Raw genomic sequence first — 27,953 nt, 5'->3', positions numbered from 1 at the left:
AGTTTGATTAACTAAATTAGTTTTGTAGAAAAATTCGATTAATCAAATTGGTTTTATGAAACAGTGCACTTATTTTTTTTGAATTAGTTTGAAAAAAAATAATTCAATTTAGGTTTTGTTATAATTTAATTTAATCTGAACCAATTTTTTTACACACCCCTATGTGTGGGTACTTTTGTACTTGCATTTTTTCTTTATTAATATACATTCCTTTGTTTGGCCCAGAAAAAAAATAGAAGAAAAATAAAATGAAACTGTTGTTGGTCTGACTGAAGCAAAGGGGAGGAAATAGAAAATAATAGAGGATGTATTAGGTGAAGTGTGTTGCTAGTACTCTTCATCAAATAAGTACATAAAAGAGTATATAATTATAGTGTTGGAAGAATTTATTTATCACACTTAAATGCGGTGAGTCTATTGCTGAAATTCTATTTGTCAAAAGTATTCTTTATATATTTATTAGACTCATATCCAAGACTAATGAGTCTTGTAGATAAAAAAAAATAGATAATAAAAAAGACTATTAATGACGATCAACCTAATTTTTTTTATAGAACCCTAAATCAATTATCGACAAAGTTAATAATATTTCATAGATTATGATTAAAAAAATCAAAGGACTTTTATGTATTTTTTAGAATTTCCCTTAAACATGTATTATACATAGTTTGGACGAATCTGTGTGGCTGTACTGAAGAAAAAAATTAAGAGTAGTAAGTAACATATTAATTTTTTTCTGTGAAAAAAAAAAACTAATACATTACGTCCGGAAAGCACTCATGGAGTTTGGAGGATAAAACTGGGTAGGATAACGTAAAGCACCAAATTTTCTTCTTGAGGCTTCAAATCAGAAACATTTTCAAATAGCCATAATAGAATTTCCCAAGTAAAAAGAAAAATAAATAAAATGGCAGCCAACTTCATCTATTATTTTTCTAACAGCTTATTATTATTATTACAAAAACAGCTGAAGTTGTGAAATTTCAACTGTCCCAGACATGTTAACATATCTATTTTAGCTTAATTTCGAAAGAAATAGTTAATTATTTTAAAAAAGTTCATCACTTAAACCTAAAAAATTCAGAACAAAATGAAAGAATGATGCAATTTAACGTTGAGCTTGGTTTACAATTTTGTTGGTAAGTTAATGATGTCATCATCATTTTACTTACATTTACATGTTCTGTCGTGGTCTTTCCAAATTAATTAAAAATGCACTTTGACTCTGCCCAGCACTTAAGTGACAGGAGTTATTTTCATGTTGTTATCCTCATTCATTCAGATGATAAAAATGTGACTATTCTTTTGGAAAAATGTAAATTATATTAAACCCAAAATGATACAATAATAAACGGGACATATCCCGTAGTTAAAGAAAATCAAAAACCTCCCTAATATAAGAAGACCTATATCAAGATGTTAAAATAAATGCAACAGGTGCGTTTGTCTATACATAAGAAACTTAATCTTGCTAATAACCTCTATTACAGAAAATTGATAATCTTCAAAAATCAGTTTGTTCCTAGACAGCCAGATGCAGTAGGCTGTAATTGCTATAGTCAGACAACGTAATTTTCCTTGCACACCTGATGTGGATCTACCCCTAATTATAGAGTCAGTAATGCGCTGTAAAAAAGTGAAACGCCCGCGGAAAGGAGTCAAATCACGAATGTGAACCAAAACTTGGAGAGATTTCCTGCAAGAAAAGAACAAATGAGCATTTGACTCAGCCTCATTTGAACATAAAGGGCAGAGGGAACCCTTGTTCAAAAAAGCAACTTTGTCAAGAGTAAACAGTCGATTCCTTTTAGGAAGCCACAGAATGAAAGACATCTTAGGGGAGATTGTTGGGTTCCATATAACAGAACACCAACTAACAGAAAATTGATAATCTTGCTAATAACCTCTATTACAGAAAATTGATAATCTTCAAAAATCAGCTTGTTCCTAGACAGTCAGATGCAGTAGACTGTAATTGCTATAGTTAGACAACGTAATTTTCCTTGAACACCTGATGTGAATCTGCCCCTAATTAAAGAGTCAGTAATGCGCTGTAAAGAAGTGAAACGCCCGCGGAAAGGAGCCAAATCACGAATGTGAGCCCAAACTTGGAGAGATTTTTTGCAAGAAAAGAACAAATGAGCATTTGACTCAGCCTCATTTGAACATAAAGGGCAGAGGGAACCCTTGTTCAAAAAAGCAACTTTGTCAAGAGTAAGCAATCGATTCCTTTTAGGAAGCCACAGAATGAAAGACATCTTAGGGGGGATTGCTGGGTTCCATATAACAGAACACCAACTAACAGTAGGCTTGACACCTCTAATGTATTCATAGACTTTGCCAACAAGCAATTGTTCATTGGTGCTCAAAGATTGAATCCTCTTTTTGGCCTCTTCCGTACTTAGCTCTTTGGAGATAATAAAGTCCCTTATTTGAATGATTTTCTTTATCAAAACTGAATCTGATGAAGAAGTATTGTAATTCCACACATTGCTCCCTCTGAAATAGTAATGGTGAACCCACCGAACCCATAGAGAATCTTTCTTACAATGAAAGTCCCATAGGATACGGGAAAGAAGCGCAAGGTTCCAGTCCTTGAGATTAAAAAGGCCTAAACCCCCTTCTTTTTTCGGAGAACAAACTACTGACCAAGCAACCAAGGACTTGTTTTTGCCAATATCCGCTTTGCCCCACAGAAAATTACGGCACAAAGCGTTGATCCGGTCCAAAACAGATTGCGGCAAAGGAAAAATCCCCATCTAGAAATTCACAATTCCTTGAACAACTGCTTTGATCAACTCTAACTTGCCTGCATAAGATAAAGACTTCTTGCTCCATCCCTGAATCAGGCCAGTTTTCTTGGAAAGCAAGGGAGCATAATGACATACATTTAATTTAGATGATAAAAGTGGAACACCCAAGTATCTAAAAGGAAAGTCACCCAAGCTAAATCCTGTAAGCTGCTAAATATGAGAAAGCTCATGAGGCCTAATACCGGCTGAGTATATGACAAATTTATAGAACTAATGAAAAGTCCTGAAACCCTACAGAAGTGCTGAAGCTTGGCAAACATAGTTGACACAGAAAGGATATCTCTTCTAGATAGAAGCATAATATCATCTGCAAAAGCCAAATGAGATAGCTGAATATCTACACAGTTAAGATGAAATTTAAAATTGACATCATTCTTGAGGCTGCTCATATCTTTAAAAAAATACTCCAAACAGAACACAGACAGATAAAGGGAGAGAAGATAAAATATGACTATTATTATTATTAAGACAAAGGTGTTGCACATCTTTTTAAGCTTACGGATTCCCTGCAAGTGGTTGATTTTAGGTCAGGCAGACGTTAGAGACCGTAAAAGTTTGTCTCTAATTACTGTTTCTTGAAAAATTACAGATAAGTTAAAAAAAACTCGACCAGTTGTTTTTTTTTTCTTTTTTCACCTCTATGCCCCTTTACACATACAACCATCAGTCATAAAATAGTGTTTTAATTAAGAGAAGAGGAATATTCAGAATAAAAAGTTTTACATAATTAACTCAAATAATTTATCATATATATATATATATATAATAAATTTATTAATTTTTAAAATAACTCAAATAATATTTTGTAATTGAATAATATTATCTTTCCCAGATTATCAACATTAAATTCTTCTAATAAATAAATAAAATTTAATTACAAAAATAAACAAAATACGGTGATTTTTTACAGTGCACGTTCGCACCATTTTCTCACGCACGTCGGCCGACACCAACCCATCTTCTTCAATCTCCATCACCCACCTTCACAATCTTTGTTTCTTCTATTTCTTGTGCATTTGATGTTATAATGTTAAATTCTCAGAGTAACCAGCCAAACCAACTGAAAACGAAAATTAAATTTCTTACTTCTTAGCCTCCTTGAATTCACGGTTTGTTAAAGTAAACAAGAAGGGGTAGTGTAATTATTTTTATTGGGTTAATCTTTCTTTAAATCAAGCATAAGAAATTGAAATAACTTTGGTCTACGTGAGGGGAGCATGGTTGAACGAAGCCAAAGATACAAAGTCGCAAAGTGGCAACTCCAATGACAGAAGCGCCGGCGTGAGTGAGAAAAGGGTGCGAACATGCACTGTACGTAAAAAAACACGTATTTTGTTTACTTTCTTTAATTAAAGCATTATTTTATGATGTGACATATGATTGGCTGTCTAAAAGAGTTTTAGACTGATAGTTTATGAAAATTTAGTGTTTACAGAACTTTTCCCCCTTTTTGGATGGAGGGGGTCGTAGTTTACATATATACCACCTTGTATGATAAAAGTCAAACAATTTTTCTCTCAGTATATAAGGTGTACAAAGTTCAAAGCAAAAAAGAACATAAATGATTTTTTTTAATTAATGAATTTTTATTATTGATATCATAAATCTTTTTATTAAAAGTTCATTTTTTGCTCTTAACCTATACACATAAATCGTAGGATAAAAAAAAAGAATGTGAATATAGTATGTTGTAAGGTTATGAGACTTTGATTATTTTAACGCACTTGGATCACTTTAATCAATTAGATCAATCTAATGGTAAGATTGACCTGGTTACACAAAGACTTAAGTTTAATTTTTATTATCATAATTGTAAAAAAAAGAAAAAATTATGAGACAATAGTGTTTTCGTCTTGAATTTCTAACTTGTAGTTGATGTAAAAATTGTCCATAACTTATACTATAATTAGATAAAAGAAAAAAAAAAGTAGAGGATAAGAAGGATATATATTAACCCAATGATGTAAAATATTTTTCTTTATACTTTCTCTTGAATTCTATTATTTTTCTTTCTTTTTAACCAAACATATTCCGTGTTTTAGAGAACAGAACCTAGAAGAAAAGACACAAAGAATGATATATTTTTATTCAATTTATTGAAAATAAAAAGAAAAAACAAAAAATTAAGAATAGAAATGAAAAATACATTTTTTTTCTTCTTATCTGCCTTGTATAATTTTTTTTTACTAATTCCTGATGATTCATTGTGCAGGGTCATTAATTTTTGAAGACTTTCCTAGCCCACCTTTTTTCTTAATTTTATTTATTTTAAAATAAACAGAAGTGATTAACTAAAATTAATTTTAAACGACTTAGTGTAATTTAAATATACTTTGAATTAATTTAATTAAACATTTTATATTATAATATGTGTTCCAGGAAGAAGAATTCATTTCTTTGTTTGATCATTCTCAAACACACGGATTTTATGATTTGTCCGTGTCTCAAGTCCCCCGCGCACAATCACAAGGATTTTCTGCTTTGTGAACTACGATTTGCTACTCGACTTTCTAGTTCCAAATACATTCAGACAAAATACAATCATATCCTAACACAGACACCAACACAATCACTATTGTCGTGTTTTGGAGAAATCAAATAAACATAAAAGTTTAGAATTAGCATAGAAGAGAAAATAGAAAAAAAAATATTTTTTCTATGTTTTCTTTTCCCTCCATGTTTCTTTAAATATACAAGAGAGAACGTATTTACCACAACTTTTGCCAAATGATATAAGAATTTTCATCATCTTATGACGAGTAAAAAACAAATGATCATGACAAACAAGTCATAGGTGTGACGGATTTTATCTTCAATTTTTTTAAGTAAGACCTGTTCAAGTTTTATAAATACAAAAAAAGTGATTAAAAGAAAAGATCTTATTAAAAATTATTAGTCGAATTTTTTGATACAAATTAATTATCAGCAAAATTGATTCATACTTTAAACCAATGTCCAAAAAAAAACATAATTACCTTAAGAAGAAAATGTTGTAATTTTCATTAAATTTAATTAATAGATCATAAATCTAATTATAGCTGTATATGTTTGATATAAAATATATCTTTCTCTCTCTAACACAATCTTATTGTGTTACAAAATAACATGATTGAAAGAATACAAAATTCATAATTATAATTGGTATATATGGAAACAGGTATTTCTGAGTTTGTGCCCGGAAGCTTTCTTTTCTTAAATACTTCATGGTTTTGTGATTGAAGCTGGAGTACTGCTGCAAACAAAGGTTAGTTCTTCTCCTTTAAGCTATTGACTCCTGTATATAGGAGTGTTTTGCTAACATGCATTTACCTCCAATTAATGACACCTAATTATGTTTTTTTTCTTCTCTAAAAATAAAGTTTTAGAACAAAAAGACACATCTAATAGTACTAGTAGGTGTCAATGAAATGTTAAAACTATTGGCAGAAACATATGTGGAGAATTATTGCACAAATTTTAATTTCTCCTGATACCACTTTCTTTGTTTGGTGGTACTTGCAAAATGATTTATCTATGCTGATTATGCCAAAAAGGAATTGAGTCAAGCGGAAAAATTAATCTTTAATATAATGACAAACTAAGATTTGAATTTTTTTTTGGAGAAATACTTATATTTAATATCTAATAATGCATTAAAGAAGATTATCTATGGAAAAAAATACCTAAAATAATTATAAAAAAACTGTTGGGGATGAAATCTATTAAGAGAAGTGTTCAAATTAAGAAAAGCAAATAAAATTGAACAACTCATCAATTGGTCTCGACGCATTACGCAAGCCAATAGCTTTCTGTCCCCATCTGATTAGTATCCATCAACTTCCTGCATAAAAGACACCCATTCATTAATTACTCTTGCATTATTATATTACAAATTATTGCCTATTGGAGCCCAACTAGCCTTATTTGTAGAAAAAAGGCTTCAATTTTATACCGTTATTAAATTAAACTACCATAGAAACAAACAGAGAAAGGTCTTGCACAATTACAGGGCATTCAAGCAAGGTTATTATGTAATAATTACCTGTTACCAATTGCAATAATGATATGCATGCAACTTATTAGTTTATATTATTTTTATGTTTTTTTTCTTGTCAATTGTCATATCACATAGTTTATACTATCATTTTTTACACTTTAAAAATAAAGTACGAATAAAGTGCAAGTTGGAAATATTAAGATGCAGGTTTTAATATAAATTTAACGAATGAAAATAAGAATAAAAATCCTAAATTGTTGATAAAATTATTTTTATTTCAAAAATACTTTGCAGTGCAAATCCAAACATGTACAAAATTATTCTCCCATTTATCACTTTGACGCATGGCAGCTCAGAAGGATTGAAAACTACAATTTTCTCAAATTATTGTTTAAAATTCACTATGGTCCTTAATCCTTTGAAATTGACTAGTTATGCTGGTAGCGGACGAGACAAGAGCTTTGAATGAGCCCCATTTTAAGAGCTGGAAACCAGATACATATATATTATGGACCACGTTGAAACAGAGATGAAACAGGGACTTTTTTCTTGTTAACACTTGCTTTCAAGCAAAGGAAGCAGCTGAAAAAATTAAAGGCCGTTGGGGAACGAGAATCTATCAATGGTCTTGCATTAATTTGATTCTTTCATTTTTGTGGTTACCTATTTAATTAATTTCAACTAATACAATGCCCCATTTATTTTGACAAATAAATCAAACTCCTATGTGTCAGCTAGTAAGAACATTTATCATGCTATTATTACTACATTTCAATATATATACTATGAAGAGAATAAACCTTAGTATTATTCATTGATTAAAATTAGAACCTTGAGGCTTTATTCATTACCTTGAGGCTTAAATGAAATGATATATATAGATAAAGATATGGCCAACCTTGTTTATACATAAAATAATATTTTGTCAAGTAGAAACCAGGCCACAAGAGAATCTTCAGATTCATACAATTATCATCTGACACTGAAAAACAATAGAAATTTCCATCAAAATCCAGAATTATCACTTAGCACTGTTGTCTCATTGTCTTATTGTGATATGATGTCCCAAAATCGGATTCGCTCGTTGGGGTACAAGACTTGTCCTATGGGAATAAGATTGCATACCCTTCTTAACAGACAACATTTTTTGTGAGACATGGTTCCCGGCCCTCTCTAGGGACTCCCCATTGCCATCAAATCACCCCCAACCACCTTTTAGGGGTTCACTAGAGCTGCAAAATGCAGACCATGTGTGTTTTTTTAGAGACGGAAAAAGTATCTTGGAAATAATTTTGTTCGAGCACTGTAGAATTACTTGTGAACGACAAAACTCTTATTTTGAGTATTGAAAACAATTCATAATCAAGACTTCAACTTTAAATCATTGATTAAGCTGAAGCAAAGTTGTCAGTTGATCTATGCACTCTTTTATTGTAGACCATTTGTGTGTGTCTCTCTATAATATAAAATTGGCAAAAGTAGTTCAACATTGAAATATCTTTAGTGTTTTCGTGTCCTATTGTGTATTCGTGACACTTCTTTTTTTTACTTGTCTAAGATTTCTAGAGATCAGATATGGTGTTGCAGACTAGTAGTGCCAAATATTTACCACTCCTAGTATATATAGTACTTATTTAGGCAAAGGCATTATAAGCTTCATGCTTAATTATTATAATTAGAATCTAATACTATAAAAATAAAAAATTATCCAGTGATAATGTAAAGGGGGGAAATATTTATTTTGTTTTTTCTTTTCATTGGAGTTTGGAAGCAAACACTTTCATCAGATTCTATGCTGAGATACGATTTATCAGCTAACTTTAAGTTAAAAATTAGTAAGGACGACTAATATGTTAATACTTTGAGCCAGTCTGTTCTGTGTTGCATCAAATAATGATTCATGGTTGTTTTGTTGGTAATTGAAGCAAACCACTGACTTGGCCATTTGAAGCACTTGCAACGATATGCAGAGGCATGTGACCATGGAATTCAAGTGACTCACTCCTTAACCTTATTCACAGTGACTAGTCTTTTCCTTCTGAAATAAATTAAACATTGGTCTTAAATGTAAATCATCACATGATTTGGAACTAATGCTAAACAATGATTTGGTGAGCTATTGAATGTACGTAGGATAGGTGTCAATAGATTTGATGGTATTTTGTACTTTGTCTTGATCTAAGATTAGAGAATTTCATGGTACTAATCACGTCATCAGAATCCCTCTCCCAAAAACAAACGTGAAGCTGCAACAATTAAAAAGGACCTGATCTTTAATTATATGGGAAAACTGTGATACCCTTTCACATCTCATGTGCTAAACACTAGGTCAACTCATAAGATGATGCTAGTTTCATAATAATTTTCCTTAATCATGTTATAAATGCGAAATAAATATTAATTAATTTTATTGATGATTAATTTGTTAAAAAACTTAGCAGCTAACCTTTAATAAAGTCTTCCTTATTTCACAATAGGCTAAGCATGGTATCAATCATAAACAGAAAATATTTTGAGATATTTTATTGAGAAAAAAAAATGATTTTCTAGTATGGCACGCAAACCAGTCGTAGTCTTAACTATGTTGTAATTCCCAAATAATTCCGTTATTAATTAGAGTCAACTTTCGGATCAAAGGGCACGTGTGAAACGAAAAAGAATAGCATCATATCAATAAAATACTATGTGCTTATTATAAATCTAATTGGGTCAAAATGCATCAACGATTAGTGTTTGATAGTGCAACAACAGAGTTCCGAACACCTTACAAAAAAAAAAAAGGTAGCACAAGATGTACCTATAACTCCTATGTTTACACGTACGGATGCGCATGAATGGCCCTTAAACCAAAGTTTCATAATGTTTTGATTGGACGGTTAATTATTCTTAGATAAGCTAAGAAAAGCCATGAGGAAGATAAAATAATCACGAAAAGAATATCCATCCACAAGCTTGTTACATACTACAACTAATTTTCTTGATAAGTGGTCCATTAAGTAATATTTCATTCAAATAAAACTCTTTTGTTTAGTTTAATCAAACAAGATCTTCTCCCATTGCCAACCCCATAAGAAAAGAAACTCAAATCTTGTACTAGCTAGAAGCCAAGGATGGTATGCAAAGCAATGGGTCCTTTTTGCTTCACATCTTACAGCTATGTAATGGGGTCATGAAGTTAGACTTATTCAATACTAACCGATACTAGATATTTAGAAATTAGAATTGAGTTCCTTTGTTGGTGGGGAAAGCAATCGCGCGAAGTTCAAAACAGGTGTAAGAAATGGTTTAAGGCTACAGCTCAATTATTGAAACAAAAGTCACTATTTGTAATTGAGTCCACCTACCATTGGTTTTCCTCCCAATAATGTCGTGTTAGAGGTGAGAGCACGAACAAAATTTATATAACCCACTAAGACACACCTTTTGGCAGGTATGTTTAATAATTTGTCCAAATATGAAATTCAATCAGAATTTTCATAAAATTTTATAATTAGACAACTTTTTCTCTTTAGTTATTTCGATTTTATCTTATTTCACATTTCTCTCTTGCATGTATGAATTGTTTGCATATATTTATTGTATGAACATAATTTCTCTCTCTTTTTTATTTTTTTATAAAGGTGTACAATTAATGTGCACCTTTAAAATTGAAGTTTCAAAAATAAACACCTAAGACTGAATACTTTTCATCAATTCATAGTTTGAACTTCCAGGGGTTACCAAAACATGCCATACTCAAAATATTCATTGCCACAAAGATTCTACCACACAACATATTACAATTATATTTAATGTGGTGAATGGTAGATGAAAATTGATCAAGGTATCACCAAAAAAAGTAAAACTGCTATTTACTTTTTTGCAGTATGATTGCGTGGATTTTTTTTTTTTTTTTTACAATTCAGAGAAACACAAGTTTTTTTAGGGTAAGAAAGACAAGTTATTTATGTTAAAATTTGAACATTTTTATTATTATGCACTAGAGTATTCCCCAGCTGGTCCATAGTTAGACTAATCACTTGAGATTACCCAAATGAATTTTGTCATTATTAATAAAGTGTTTTTATTTACATGATAAAAAAAAACATAAGATTTCCGTCACTGTGTTGAAGATCCCAAATATTATCTGACATGTATTGAGCTTTATTGGCATAACAATTGAACATATGATCATCGTGTTCTTAACCATCCACAAGTAACATGCACATGCTTGTCTAACACTAAACCAATTTCTTACAGCCTAGCTAATTAACTTTGCACAATAAATTAGACTGGTGTGAACACAGAATTTTCAGCATTTAGCATTTTTTGTATATATTGAAATCACTTGCTCCACATCGTGGGGTTGAAGAAAACTAGGAGGAGATTCTTCTATTAGTTTGGGCTGTCTAAGCTTTACCGTTACTTGTTTACTAGTAGTATTTTCTTTTCTCTCGTTGATAACACTGCTTGATAATATTTGCAATCAAAAGTACTTCTGCAGTGGCAATTATGAAAAGCTGCAACTCTTATATATGGTGTTTCAATTCTATCTTCTGTGCTTTAGGTTGGGATACTTATCATTCCTAACCATAAATTCAGACCCTATAACAATGACTATCTAAAATAAATTTAGATTCGCGACCCAAGGTGACCTATATGTCCATTGGGGGTCTACAGTTACATATATGATGTGTATGGGTCTGTTTATATGCCTCTTAGATAACCAACCTAAATTTTCAGTGGCCACCAGAGGTCATAAAATTTCTGGGTATCTTATAATGAGAAAAAGAAGTTGCATTTGTATAATAAATGTGCATTTTTTTTCCAGAAAGAGATATAGAAAGAGAAGAGAAAGAGATTAATAGGTGAAGTAATAAAAAAAAGAAAAGAAAAATAAATAAATAATAGTAATATATTTTCTATCATTTTTTAACATATTATTGACTAAAATTTGTGAAAAGTCAAAAAAAAATTATGCAGGTTTGGCTTATAATAATAAATTTTACTTATTATTTCATTGTTTTCTATAAAATTTGAAAATAGAAGTGTGTTAGTACTCTTATAAAAATATTAGAACATATTTTTTTATGACAAATAAGATCTAATTGAATCATGTGTAATGGTTATAATTTATCTAATAATTTTTTAACACAGATTTACTAGGTGGTTCGAGATCATCATGATCTCTATTAATATATATGTACATGGTTGATTGATATTATATTTTTTATAAATTGAAAATTTTAAAATGTGTTACTAAATTGATTAATATGTGATGATTCTGGACATTTTAATAATTTATCTTTTAATAAGTTTTTAAATTTTTTTATTATTAATTAAAATTAATTAAAAATTTTAATATTTATGTGAGTTTTTAAATTTAACAAGCATCTCACATAATTACATAGTTTTTTAAAAAAAATCTAATGAATAGTACAATGTATTAAAAAAATGTGTTAAAAATAGATTACTAGCACACCTCAATCTCTACGAATTATATCTTTTCAAGAAACATTATAGTTACACTGACCTTTGAACAGACATTACTCTGGCTCATTGAGAGCCATACAGGTAACGAAGAAAAAAAAAGAAAAATGAAAACAAAAACGAAAGAAAATAAAGAGTGGTGATCCACCAATGAGATATACGTACTACACCTTTTGATTGCAGCTATCAGTGTTCTATTATCATTCAAGGTTAAATTTGTGAGTGTTTGACCATATTGTAAAGTCTAGACAGCATAAGCATACATACACACGCGTCACAACAACGGCATAAAAATAAACTGTCACTAGAAAGAGCCATTAGAACCCCACAAGGCCACTAAGGTCAGGTGTATATATTAATGAAGTAGAAAAGGGGAAAAAAGTACCAGTTTTTACTTTTTCCTAAAGATTTTTTGGCATGATTTGTTTTGTGAGAGTAGATATAAAATTAATAAAGTATGATACCATTTCTTAATGTATAACAAAAAAAAAATGGAATATACGTTAGGCCTAATAGTTCCACATAATAATAATGCAACATTTTTAATCAAATAGCGATACCTATATTAATTAAATTCCTGGCACCGTCTCTCTCTCCTCTATATGCGATGTATATATGTATCTTTCTTGCAAACTATCACATTAAATATGAGATAGCCTAACATGGGATGGAATAAAAAGTTAACTAATTTTCTCACCAATTTTTTTTTTTTTTAAATTCCGGACTTTACCAAAATTTGTAGAACATGCTAAGCTTGCACTATGTATTTGAATATAAGAATGTTAGTCCTGTATTGTATTATTTTCACACCTCCATCTTATAGATATTTCCTTAATATAAAAAACTAAAAAGACAGGAAAAATCACTTTCTCTCTTCTAGCTTTTACATTTTTTATAGAAAGAAAATGTAAGAAATAATGATTAGGAGTAACATTTGAATTTTGAGTTCCTCCAAATGCAATAAGGAAAATGAAAACATGAACTTTCGTGTTTGCGTGTATAGAAGACTATATCACTTATTGCTAATGCTAGCTGTATGTACCATGAGTCGAATTTCTATTCGAAGCTTCATCCCCCTTTGACAGTATAATATAAAATCAAAGGGTGCACAGTGCATTAAATCATTAGTTGTTTCATTCAATAATATTACGATGTAGGACTTGTAATTTTCCTACCGTCAAGACGGTCTTTTCTCTTCTTAAAACAGAGAAACCAAAAACAATAAAAAGAGGAAGAATGAGCTGTAAAAAATAGAAATAAAACTCCAATGGAGAATCTTCCTTTAGCCTTTATTCTTGTCCTCTAAAAGCAGAACTATATAATGTAAGCTTAGAACCACTTTCTACACGTATCTTTCACTTCATTTGCATCATCATCATCATAAAACAACCACACCAGTTCCGCTACTAGCATTGTATGTAGCTCATTACAAACGACGAGGATGACAAACAAAAAATACAAAAAGAAAGAGAGAGAAAGAAGAGCAAGCAAATTAAGTAATCACAAATTACAAACAAACACAACGTAGTTCCACTTGAGAAACAAGAAAAATTATATATATTATGACCCTTGTAAAGAAAAGTTGGAAAAGGGCCCATATGGAAAGGTTAAGTAATAAATACTATGCAATTCAGAAAAAAAAAAGGAGAAAATATATATTAAAAAAAATACTGATTGCAGAAAATTGAGTCGATAATGAGAGACTAATTTCTCAATGTATTGATGTTCATTCAAGAGATTGATATCGGCAAATAAATGTTATTTCATATATACGGACATGAAAATCCAATCCCTAATCGCATACTTAAGAACAGAAACATGATTATCTGTCTCACGCAAAAAAAAAAAAAAAGAACCAAAATATAACCATACTGCAATGAGTAGCATTGGCTTAACTTCAAGGCCACAGGGAAAGAACCATGCTCTCTGACTCTTGCATCGAAACCATGTTGTTCATGTCGCTAATGAAGTACCCACCATCATAAATGCTGTGGTACCACGGGTGAGAATAGGGCCACCCGTCGTCCATGTCCAGGAACACAAACTCGGAACTCCGGTCGGGCGAGTCGAAACTCGTTCCGAGCGGCGGCAGCTCCACGATCTCGCCGAGGTCATCCTCCGGCGTGGCGGCCGGCGACGGAGGGGTCCGCGGCGGCGCCTCCATGGACGCCGCCTTGGCTGCCGCGGCCTGCACGTCGCGGGGCGAGTTGGAGGCCGGCCGGGGCAGGGAGGCGGCGAGTTCGGGGAAGTTAAGGATGGCGGATGAGCCTTTTATCGTCAGCGCCGCCACGTCGTGGGCACGCGCCGCCATCTCGGCGGTGGCGAAGGTGCCGAGCCAGATTCGGTTCTTCTTTCGCGGCTCGCGGATTTCCGACACCCATTTGCCCCACGTGCGCATTCGGACACCTCTATACACAGAATGCTTGTTGCTGTTGTTTCTACTATTGTTGTTGTCTCTCGCTCGCTTTTTAGAGCTTGATGATGACGGTGATGGCGACGGAGATAACGACGATGAGGAAGAGGGTGAAGGGGTGTTGGTGTTGGTGTTTCGTGTTGAGTCTGATAATTCTGAGCTTGCTGCTACTGCAGGCTCGACCATGGTTTAAGGAATAGAAAGTTCTTGTTGGTTTGATGTGTGAAGGTGAAAATGTATGTATGTCCCTATGACAGTGACAGAGAATGATGAAAATGAGGTGAAGATGGTGTGAGGGGGAAGAGGGGTTTTAGTAGAGAGGGAGAGAGGAAGGGACGAAAATGAGAAAATAAAGCGTGGGGGTTATCTTAAGGACCCCCCAGAGTCCCACACGAATGGCTCTGCTTTCAAAACCGCATCATGGGGGGGTTAGTGTACACTGTAGATCCATATATATGGTACTTGCATAAATACGGCTACTACTATACTACAATCTTTTTTATTTTATGGAAGGCGAAGGATGGAGGAAGGTGACAAGGGTCATGAATAGGTCACCAACAGCCTGGCACAGGTTTTGAGTCCTCTCTCTCGAGATTTTTCATGGGAGCATGGAATGGGCTAATAATTATATTAATATATAATTTGTCTATTCTTATTTCTACACTCTCCTTATACTGTTTATATCTTGGCAGAAAAGAGGGAATAACAAAAGAATGGAAATAATAAAAAGAAAAAAATGCTTAAGTCAAACCCAATTTGTTATTTGACACGCAGAGAAAGAGAAAAAGAAATATAGATATAAGATTTATTACACAAAAGAATGAAAAAGAGAAATTAAAGATGTTAAAGAGGTGTTAAAAAAAGAAGTTATTTATTAATCTTGTAAAAAGTTTTACACAGAAATTTGGTTGCAACTCATCAGATAAGATAAGTTTGTGAACTTTTAAAATAATTAATTATCTTAAAGTAATTCAAATAACGATTTATAATTGGATAACATTTGCAAAACTGTTTTATATTGATAATGTATAGACATTAAGCTATAATGAAATATTTGTGTATCAGTACTCTTATAAAAATAACAGGTGGTGTGATAAAAAGATAACTAAAATGAATTACCGAAGTATATTAGGATTGAATAATTGAAACTTAGCTAAATAGAATATAATTTAGCTAGTTCGGACACGATTCTAAAATTTGAATGTTTGAATCAAGCAATTTGCTCGTCAAGACGAAAAATCTACCTCTTGATCTTATGTGGGTTCTCAAGTTACAAAATAAAGTACTTGATTAGAGGTAAATCTAACAAGAATTCAAATAAACAACAAAAACAAAATATAAATTTGAAAAATAACAAAATCCGCAAGAATAAAAATTGAAAAATAATTTCATTGATTGATTTTTTTTATTGAAGGTCTCTAGGGATGCTTAGGGATACTGGTCACCCGCAAATTCGAATTGACCCAAATTAATCCGAACAGTTGGGTTGGGTCATGGGTTTAGATTTATAGATCCGATCAAAATCAAACCAAAAAAACCGATTAAAATTTTTAGAATTGTTTGTTTTGACTTTAAATACGACTAATATTGAGACTTAAGTGTTGGAACTGTAAGTGTTGAAACTATTAGTATTAGAACCACCAGTGTTAAAACTTTTAAAGTATTACTTTTAGGTACATTATTATTTGTTTCACTTTCTTTTCATATTTATTTTATTCTGTCATGTCTATAATATTAATAGATCATATTTTTGTTTATTTGTTTCAGCAAATCATGTTGCAACAAAACTTATTGTAAAAATTAATTTGTAAGAAATAATTATGATTTAGAGTATTATAGTAAATTTTATTGAAAAATATTTTATTTTAATTTATATTAGTCTATTTTAGAATATTATGTTAATGGTATTAAATGAATCAATTTTACTATTTTCAAATATTTAATAATAATATTGTGTTAATTGTATTGGATATTTAGATGAATCATGATATAAAATAATAATTCTAAGAAAAAAAGATCAAATTTAAATGGGTAATCCATTAACCTAAATCGAATTAAACCGTTCATAAATAAGTTAAGTTGGATTGAATTTAAAAAGAAAATTATAAAAACTGAACCTAACCAAACCAATTAATTTTGATTGGATTGAATCCTAAATTTGATTAAAATCGATCCAACCGATTCGCAAACACCTCTTAAGGTCTCTACAAACGGAACCAAATCTTGTTTCTATCAAGTTTGGCCACTATTAACTTATCTTGAAGTGTTTTGGCAACTTTATACTTATTTCGGCTAAGTCAAGAGATCAACACATATCCCACGTTCCTATTTTTTAGAAATTGCTCTTAGATCATGGGCTAGCTCTTCACATTTTATCTGCTCTTATACCTCATTTTGTGGCGCTAGCTTCAATTCCAATCACGTTTGCGACATTTAATCAATTTTTTTTGGTTAATTTTCAAACTAATTGACTAAATTATGTATCTAATGTTCATATCTAATCATTTATCCGAAATAATAACCAACTTCTTTCGGCTATGATCCCATTCTTATTTATTCGGCTAAATATTTTGAATCGCAACAAATGCCTTGCTAATACCCTTTGTTTTAGAAAATGTGTTACTGCATTCCTCTAGCTAGGTTAAATATAAATATTGATTAATTGTTCTTTAATGTTTGGCCTATCGCCTTTGTGGTGGCGCATGATTTGGGCACTAGGGATACTGTTATTGTCCCATCCTCTATTTTTTCTTTTTCTTTTGGCTATGGCAGGATCAAAACACTATGAACATGACTCATCTGCCCTCCATGGATTGTACTTCGTTCGACACAATACACACATGATTATATGCGAAAACGTTCGTATGAAGTCTCTTTTTATGTCCCCACTTCCAAAGAAAGGAAGAAAATATTTTGTATTATTAGTGTCGCGGTAAAATTAGAATAAAGCACATAATTTTGATAGAGGTAATTTTGATTAAATTATGAAATTAACATAATATGATAAACTATGTCGGTGACACTACTATTCATTATTCAGGCTTTGTAGCAAAAGGGGGGAAATTTTAAGAACTGCTGTCTTGTATAAAACACACGGAGTTTTAATGTATTATTTCTCTGGTTTAGGGTTCATTATGTTTTTGTTGTCGATCGCAGAGATAGAACCCGTAAGCAGTTAAAGAACAAGCTTCATAACTTGAAATTATTAAAGTTTGGAGTTTTGTTGATTTATTCATATATTCCCCTTTTGTACATTTTGGTCATGGTTTGGGGCTCGATTAACAATTTTTCTTCGATAAAAAAAATATGATATTTTTTAGTAAAAGAAAAGATGATAGTACAGGCGCAATATTTACAAATATTTTCAATCCACTCATTCACTTGTAGCATTATTATTATTTTACATCTAATTACTAATAGTATCATATATTAATTCAAAATTGTGAGTATTAATTTTACTTCGACTTGATTTAGATGAAAAAAATAACTGGGTTTTTTTTGTTAGTTTATACAAAGAGGAGCAAGATGAATTTGGAAATGTAATTATATGCTCTGGCTCTAGTCTTGCGCCCAGTCATAAAAGAAAAGTGGTAGCAACACATTATTAATTTAGTTGTGTTATGAAAATTATACTGAACTGGTCAGTCGGACCTAACAACTGGTGAACTAATCACCTAACCAGTTCAAATAAACTACAAAATGGTCCTAAAGAAAACCAATCAAAAAAATTGAAAATCAGACAAAAAAGTTTGTAGCAAGTCAATGAGAAAAATTTGTAATGCAACGTCATTTTGATTTCTTTTAAGAAAATGAAAATCAAATTAAGTTATTTTTCATTTTTTATTGTAAATATAAACTTTTTAGTACTAATAAATGTTTATGTGTATTGTTGAAACATCAACTTACTTAGTTTAGTATATTTTATATTTGAATATTTGTATGTAATTTAAATATTAAGAACCTATAAAATTATATTTTATTTTTGTGTTAAATTATGGCATTATGCTACTTTAATATTATTTTATGAATTTTTTAAATACTATCATTATTTTATTAATACCTGTTCAATTCCATTCAATCATTAAATCTTGAGCTAGTACATTAATCGATTCAATGACTGGTCATGATTTTAAAAATATTGCTCTTTAAATATACTTTTTGTTATTGGAAATTTTTTTATTGAAACTTATAAAATTTTATAGGTTTTTTTTTTATTTAACAAGATTTACTCATAATTTTATGGTTTTAAATAAAATTTAATTAATAATATAGAATGTATCTAAAAGAGCATGCTAAAAAATTGTGTTACTGGTACTCCTTTTCAAGAAATTACATAGACACACATGTATACATGTATGAATAGTTAAAATTTTAATTATCCTCACATCCTTTTTTCTATGATTATTGGAAAATGATTTACTTCTTAAGTTTCTTTTTTAATATACATGTATATATTATTTTAATTATAATGTACTTGATGTATAATTTATTTCACAAATAGATAAGTAAATTAAATTAGAAAAAAAAACTAGAGTTCTTTATTTATTTTCCCAACTCTAACAAAAAAGACGGTCTTATTTTAAATTTTTTATTCTCCCTTTTACATTTGATCTTGAAACCATTACATTCTTGATGAGGGTGGGGGCTGAGAGATAGAAATCCGCCTCTCACCTATCCCGTAAACACGCCTATAATTCAAAGGTAAAAGCACAACTAATTATAAGCAGAAACTATAACTACGAAATTAAATTTCATGGCTAGAAACTTGATTTGAATAATTGAGAACTATGAAAACTAAATAAAAGTTATTAATTAACATTAAGATGATTAAAACTGCACAAAAGTTAAAGTATGGGAACTAAGCGTAATTATAAGCAGAAAGTATAATTTTGTAAAAGAAAAATATGTTTTTGTCTATTAAAATTAAGTTTATTTCACTAAAAGTTATTTAATAAATATATATATATATATATATATATATATATATATAATTTCATAATAAACTTATTTGTAAGATAAAGTTTTTAAACATAAATTATTTTACTACAATATTATTTTTAAAAATATTCTATAAAATAAAAAATTTTAAAATAAAAGTATTCTATAAAATAAAAAATATTCCAAAAACAATTTTGACTTCTAAATACTCAGAATATATAATTTTCTTAAAATAAAGTTGGACAGAGATATTTATACTTGTATGTGTGAATATTAATGGCCCCAGCAATAATAGTCCTCTCAGAAATTTAATTTTATAGTAGCTAAAATCCAAAATAATTTATTTATTGGTTACGAGAGAGGACACATACTATCATTATTTTTTTTTTAAATCAATAAACTACAAGTCTCCTCAACAAGAGAAACGTTTCCTTTATACTCAGAGAGAGAGAGAGAATGAGAGACGTGTACTATTTTAGGTACACATAATTTTGTATTGCAGCATAGAAAATGGAATGGGTAAAAAAAATAATTTAAGAGCGAGTGAATATTTTCTTAGCCAACTTGCATGCATCTCAACTAATTTACCGTTTCACAAAATAAAAAACTAACTTACCGTTATTGAATTTTATGGTGCTCCCAATCCTACCGAAGAGCCAGTTAATATCATGTTAAGAAGCAGAATTCAACTTAAGAAAAATACTACTTTTTTTATAAGATAAAACATTCATCACATTGTGAGATTTACAAAGAAGTTTTTAACAGTATAACCTTACGTTAATTCCCTAAAAAAAGTAATTAATATAATTGGGATTCGAATATGTTAGGCAAACTTTTCCCACTTAAGTAGAGTTTTTAGGTAAGATATCCTAAAGGATTAAAAGAGTGTAATATCTTTTGATTGATTTTATCTTATGTTAATTCATATTGTGCAATAGAGAAAAAAAAAATCTCAAGTTTAGCATGAATATTAAATGTCTTATCTAGATATCTGAGGTTGTTTTTGTTAGAACTTGATGTTCTTGCGCACACACGATCAAAAAGGTAACTTGAGGAACGATAAAAGTGAGAGAGGTTCAGAGAGAAGCAAAACTTAACAAAATAAGGAGAATGAAAGAATTTGAAAAATTAAATTGAAAGAACAATAAAACAGTATTTATACAAGAGGGATAAAGACTGAATTGTATTTTGCATTTTGGTCCCTCACTAACAACTAGATTACATCATTATTAACTAATCAACTAACTTCCTATATTAGAAAGGCTTAACAAACAAAGTCAGAATTATTATCATTTCTAACACTTCCCCATAATTCTGACTCTCATTCAATCATGATCATCATCTTGTTTCTCAAGTCTTCAAATTTGTTCTTCTTCAAAGGTTTGGTCAGTAAGTTTGCAAGATTATCTTCTGACTTGCAGTATAGCAGTTTTTCCTTCCCTTTGCTCACCTTGTCCCGAATAAAATGGTACCTTGTTTCTATGTGTTTACTTCCACCATGATCAATTGGATTTTTAGCAAGGCTGATTGCAGATTTGTTGTCCACCAATATGTTTATAGCTTCAGTCTTCTGGATCTTCATTTCTTTCAACAATTTTCTTAGTCATAAGCCTTGACACGAGCACATTGATGTTGCTATGTATTTAGCTTCACAAGTTGATATGGCAACCGGATCTTGCTTCTTTGAACTCCATGACACCAGTGCATCTCCAAGTAGGAAAATATATCCAACAGTGCTCTTTCTATCATCATTATCTCTTTTCCAGTCTGAGTCAGTATAGCCAACCAGTTCCATGTTTGAACTCGTGATGGTATTTGGCAGTAGAATACCATAGTTAATTGTGCCTCTAATATACCTTAGAATTCTCTTTGTTGCATCATGTGAGGAGTTTTTGGAGCTTGCATAAACCTACTGATCAATCCAACACTGAATGCCAAATCAGGTCTTGTATTGCACAAGTACCTTAATGAACCCATAATCTGTCTGTACTAAGTTTCATCAACAGGTTCTCCTTCATCTCTCAAACTCAATGCCAATCCTGTTTCAGCTGGGGTGGTTGCTGCATTACAGTTAGTCATTCGAAACTTTTTCAACAGGTCTGTAGCATATTTGCTTTGATGCATCACAATGCTTCAATTTCCTTGAACTCAATTCCAAGGAAGTATGAGAGAGATCCTAAGTCAGTCATTTCAAACTGATTCTTTAGTAGTAGCTTAATCTTGTCAATCTTTATCTTATTGTTTCATGTGATGAGTAAATCATCAACATAGAGGCACAATATTACTAAGTTTGACTCATTTTCTCCTTTTACATATACTCCATGTTCAGATATGCACTTGCTAAAGCCAATCTGAATTAGGACACTGTCAATCTTCTTGTTCCAAGCTCTTGGAGCTTGCTTTAGGCCGTATAATGCTTTCTTCAGTTTGTATACCTTTCCTTCATGTCCAACAACTTCAAATCCAGGTGGTTGCTTGACAAACACTTCTTCTTCAAGAGAACCATTCAGAAATGCGGATTTTACATCAAGCTGATACATTGACCAACCTTTCATGCTTGCTATTGCAACTACAAGTCTCACTGTTTCAATCCTTGCCACAGGGGCAAAGATCTCACCATAGTCTACACCTTCTTTCTGTAGGAATCCTTTTGCCACCAATCTGGCTTTGTGTTTAACTACTTCACCAGCAGGATTTCTCTTCACTTTAAAAACTCATTTTACAGCAATAGGTCTTTTAAGTTTAGGTAACTTCATTAGCTACCAGGTATGATTTGTCTCAATTGATTTCAGCTCCTCTTTCATAGCATTGACCCACTTGTCATTCTTCAAGGCTTCTTCGAAACTCACAGGTTCAACATCTGCATATAGGGAAAAGTGTACAATATCACCTTCATCTGTGATTTGGCTATCTTTCATGACTTCATAATCTTTCAACATTTGTGAGGGTTGCAAAACCCTTTGAGACCTCCTGGTTCCTCCTTCAGTGTTCCTTGTAGGCAGTTCATCAGTAGTGTCACTCAATTCTTCTAGAATGATTGAATCTACCATAACCTTGGTTGTATTGTTTATAGGGTCCTCCTTCCACTCATATTCCTTTAGTTCATCAAATATCACATCTCTACTCACAGAGACCTGCTTTGACCTTGGATTAAGTAGCTTGTAACCTCTAGTTGCATGATAGCCTATAAGGATCATTTGTTCACCTTTGTCATCTAGTTTCTGCCTCAGTTGCTCAGGGACATGCTTATAACAAAGTGAACCAAAAAGTCTGAGTTGATTCACTTTTGGTTTAGTACCAGTCCAGGCTTCTTCATGTGTCACTCCTTTCAGTCTCTTGGTAGGGCATTTGTTGAGTATATAGACTGTTGTTGCAGCTGCTTTACTCCATAGGAAGTGAGGTAGCTTCTTAGTCTTCAACATGCTTCTCACCATATTCAGGATAGTCCTGTTTCTTCTTTCAGCAGCACCATTGTGTTGTGGTGTATAAGGTGGAGTGAACTCATGAGTGATACCTGCCTCATCACAAAACTCAGCAAATTCCTTGGAGGTGTATTCACCATCTCATGGTCACTACATTTTTCTACCGAGGCTTTATATTTTTTGAAAATTCTAAGCACCTCATTTTTCTTCTTGATTATATAAATCCAAGTCATTCTAGTCAAGTCATCTATGAATGTTACAAAGTATATGTTTCCTCCTAGGGATTCAACTTGAAGAGGACCACAGACATCTAAATAGATCACCTCCAATTTCTGTATTGACTTTACTGGTACAAATTTCTGAAGTGCATTCCTTGGTTGCTTGCACTCCAGGCATTCTCTGCAATTTTCTGTCATCTGTCTCAGCTGAGGTATTCCTTGAGCCATTCTGTGCAATTAACTCAAATCCTTGAAATTCAAGTGTCCAAATCTGTAGTGCCACAACCATTCCTCTCTATATGTCTCACCCTGCAAGCAATTGTGTTTCATGACTTGAATACCAACCTTAAAAGTTCTATTCCTGTTCAATGGAGCTTTGATGATCAACCTTCTATCCTTATCATAGATCTTCATTTCTTTGTCCTCCATCACCATTCTGTATTTCTTTTCAAGTAGTTGGCTAAGACTCAGAAGATTGCATCTCATGTTTGGAACACAGAGCACATCCTCAATGTATGACACTGTACCATCCCTTCTTTTAATCACAACCTTGCCATGACCTTCAACTCTTATAGTGCTGTCATTTGCAAATCTGACCTTGTGATTTACTGACTCATCAAGGCTAACAAACCAGTCCTTATGACCAGTCATATGTGTTGAACATCCTGTGTCCAAGTATCATTGATCTTCTGCATCAGCTCCAGTCTTTGTAGTGACCATCAACAACACTGGTTCAGTGTTAGAAACAACTCCTGTGGCAAATTGTGCTTCATCATTAGCATTTTTCTCCTTATACCAGCATTCTTCTGCATAATGACCTCTTTTTTCCATAATTGAAGCATTCAACATTTCTTTTATCCCACTTCTTTTTGCCTTCTCTTCCACGAGTACCAGAACCACCACTTCTTTTGCTGCAGCTATCTCCACTTCTTTGATCAGGTTGAGGTTTGCCTTTATCTTTGGAGTAACCTCCTTTACCTCTCGTGTTCTGGAATCTCCCTCTTCCTTTCTTGCCTCTATGATTATCAGAACCACCATTTCTTGACTAATGGTGTGCTTGCAGGGCTTGTTCTATAGCTTTATCATTTGCTCTTTCTTGCAATCTTTCTTGCAATCTTTGTTCATGTGCCTCAAGTGATCCTTGTAATTCATCAAAAAATAATGATTCCAAGTCCTTTGATTCCTCAATTGCAACCACAATGTGATCAAATCTTGGATTCAAGGTCCTCAGAACTTTCTCAACTAACGTCATATTAGTAATTGTATCACCACAACTAGTGATTGAATTTGCAAGAACCTGCAATCTTCCAAAGTAATCTCCAATGCTCTTAGTCTCTTCCATCTGCAGCAATTCAAATTGCCTTCAAAGAGTCTGAAGTCTCATGTTCTTGATCTTATCAGCTCCTGCATAAGCCTTGTTCAGAATGTCCCATGCTTCCTTTGCGGATTTAGAATTTGCGATTTTCTCAAAGTGAGAATCATCGACACATTGATGTAAGATCACCAAGGCTTTGCAGTCTTTCTTCTTTAGATCCTTGAATTCAATCTTCTGTGAATCTGAGGCTCCTTCTTTTGGAATTTCTATTCCATTCTCAATCACATCGGTCAAATCTTGAAATCCAAGCAAGGCTTTCATTTGCACACTCCATCTGTTGAAGTTCTTGCCGGTTAGAATTGGAAGATTTGAGGGAAAATGACCATTGGAAGCCATGATTGGAGAATTGGTCCCTTTTTCGAACCTAGCTCTGAAATACCACTGTTAGAACTTGTTGTTCTTGCGCACACACACACGATCAAAGAGGTAACTTAAGGAAGGATAAAAGTGAGAGAGGTTCAGAGAGAAGCAAACCTTAACAGAATAAGGAGAATGAAAGAATCTGAAAAATTAAATTGAAAGAACAATGAAACAGTATTTATACAAGAGGGACAAGGACTGAATTGTATTTTGCATTTTGGTCCCTCACTAACAACTTGATTACATCATTATTAACTAACCAACTAACTTCCTATATTAGAAAGGCTTAACAAACAAAGTCAAAATTATTATCATTTCTAACAGTTTTTAGGTCGAGTGCAAAAGGGTCTAACAAGAAAATACATCAATACAAAATAAATAAATAAATGAGATTGTTAAATTAGAATGTCAAGCATTGAAACTTCATTTGTTTCTTAAGGACATCAAAAGAGCAAGCATCGGATAACATGATATGATACGCATTAAAAATAGGATAATAGGATACTATGATGAAACCAAGCTAGCGAACTAATATAGCATAAAGAAAATTAATTAAATCTAAAAATCTATTGCTTCTGATTTTCAAGTTTTGTGATATAAAATATGGTTGATGGGAATGGATAAAGGTTCGAACTTTGAGTCCCTCTATGGATCTCCTCTTATAATTTTATCCAATCCAATAGAAGTATATTTCCTCAGCATGAAATCCATTTAACTTAACTTCTGTGTTCTAATTCCTTAGCTTTATCTCCGTCAAGATTAAATTAAACATTAAGTTCATAAATACAGACTTAAAATTTAGTGTAAAAAAAATCACATGACTTTTTAAATGATTATGCACAACCCCAACAAGACTATTGTACGTCGGTTAAAAAGACTCTTCTACATCGATTATTAACTGTTATCGTAGGCAACGTCGTAGGAAGTCTTTATTTTCGACAACAATTCCATAAAAAACTCTTAGAAAAATGTACTCTTCTAAGACAATTATTAGCTACAAACCATCTTAAAAGGGTATCTTTCCAAGATGGTCCTTAGTTAAAAACCGTCTTAGAAGGGTACACTTTCTAAAACGGTTTTTTAGAGAATCATCTTAAAATATTTTTTATGAAACAAAAAAAAAGTTAAAAATTTGAAGATTCTAAGACGATTTTCCCTAAAATCGTCTTAGAAAATAAACATTCTAAGACGATTTTTCAGAAAACCGTCTTAGAATGTCTTTTCTTTTAAAAAAAATATTATTTTAAAAAATTAAAGATTCTAAGACAATTTTGACCTAAAAACCATCTTAGAATGCCTTTTTTCTAAAAAAAATAATTTTTTTATTGTTAAACATAAGCATATATTATGTCAAAAAAGCTTTTTTTATATGGATAATTAAAGGAAATAGAAAATAACTTAAAATGTTTTCCAGACATATTTTTTTCCTTTTGCTTTCTCTTAGTTGTCCTCTTGAAGTGTTTCTTGATTCTTGTGGATTAAGAATATAAAAATAATTTAAAGACTAATTAAATATAAGATTAATGCTATATATTTATTGAAATTAAAAATATAAAGCAACCAATTACGACTTAAAGTTGGTTGCTTAGTGTTGTCAAGGGGTAGGGCAAAAGTGTTCAATAACAAGCAAGAGCTAAACTCAGATTAGAGAATCATGTCAAATTACCATTTCTAATGGAAATCCAATTACACCAAGGGGTATCTTCATACTCCCAACACTATGAATTACTCCTGAAAAAAGCATGTAATAGTCCATAAATAAATTTGCACTGTCATCCCACCGTGTCAAACATGATTTAAATAATTACACATAGATATGTACATGTTATGCTACAAAATTAGATATATTAAAGAAAGTTAAGGTCGCGATACGCACAATTGCCTCATGGTTGTAAGCATTCTTGCAAAATGCAGGGGCACGTGTCAACATGAGTTTCTAGGGATCACTAACTTTGTCAACATGCAATAAGAAGTCAGATACACCATAATGTTTAACCTGGACCTCATGATGTGCTAAATTCAATTTTGGGTGCACAATAAAGCTTGTTGATGAAGGGAGAAATTGACCTCAGTCCTCTTAAATAACATACTTGTGCCAATTTTAAGAGAAGAATTTCATTATTGTGAATCAAGCAAATTTTAAAGAAATAAAAACAATTTTGAACCGAAAGCAATCCATTAAATCCTAAAACTGATTTAAAGCATTCTGGTTACATGACTTACATCCCAGTATCTGATGATGCTAATTTAAATGACATGATATCAATGCAGATAAAAAAATGAAAACATGATAACAATTAAAAGAATAAATCTAAATGAATGGAAAACTTAAGTCTAAGATTAGAAAAAGAGAGGATATCAATTAAAAGGAAACATTTACTTTATATTATATTAAATTGAATTTCATTAGCTAGATAGTGTGCATGTGAGACCATAAATATGAACAAAAATGCCACCACAAACATTTACTATTTATGCTTTTACCCTTGGAATATAAGAAACATTTACTTTATATTATATTAATAGGTAAAATATACTATTTATGCAACTATAAATCACCACAAACATCTTATACGAGTGTTAGTCAAGTATTGAAGTGTGTAGGCCAAACTCATCAGCAGGGATCGAAAGGATGCTGATAAAAATAAGTTAGTAAGTACTTACCTGATCCACTTGAATATAGTTCCAAGCCTTTGGGTAAAGATTGATCTACTTAATCCTTGAGGTACAGAATTGTTCAAGGCAATTGCCTCTTCTAGAGTCTAAGTAGAAAATTACGAAGTTCAATCATAAAAAAATTGGACCAAACAATTCTTCTTTAACTACATGAACATCTGGAGAAATCTCAACAATTGTTGGTTGTACAAAATTTCCTCCTGACTCTAATATAGATCCACCTGTTAGGATATTCCCTCCCTAATAATCAGAGTATAAAGTAAATTATCTCTACACAGAATACAAGCATCCAA

The 27,953-nt window shown here is 31.6% G+C and overlaps 1 protein-coding gene across 1 annotated transcript; it reads right to left on the bottom strand.

Moving 5' to 3' along the window:
- Positions 1-13,965: 13,965 nt before the first annotated feature.
- On the bottom strand, positions 13,966-15,131 carry LOC114418117 (ethylene-responsive transcription factor TINY-like). The gene has a single exon (XM_028383303.1). The coding sequence runs from the start codon at positions 14,855-14,857 to the stop codon at positions 14,156-14,158; it is 702 nt and encodes a 233-aa protein (XP_028239104.1). The 5' UTR covers positions 14,858-15,131; the 3' UTR covers positions 13,966-14,155.
- Positions 15,132-27,953: the final 12,822 nt, after the last annotated feature.

Source organism: Glycine soja, chromosome 1 (genome assembly GCF_004193775.1).
Source record: "Glycine soja cultivar W05 chromosome 1, ASM419377v2, whole genome shotgun sequence".
NCBI lineage: Eukaryota > Viridiplantae > Streptophyta > Magnoliopsida > Fabales > Fabaceae > Glycine > Glycine soja.
This window is presented reverse-complemented; position numbering and strand designations above follow the sequence as displayed.

Coding starts and splice junctions, on each gene's coding strand:
- LOC114418117 (XM_028383303.1), bottom strand. CDS start 14,857: ATGGTCGAGCCTGCAGTAGCAGCAAGCTCAGAATTATCAGACTCAACA.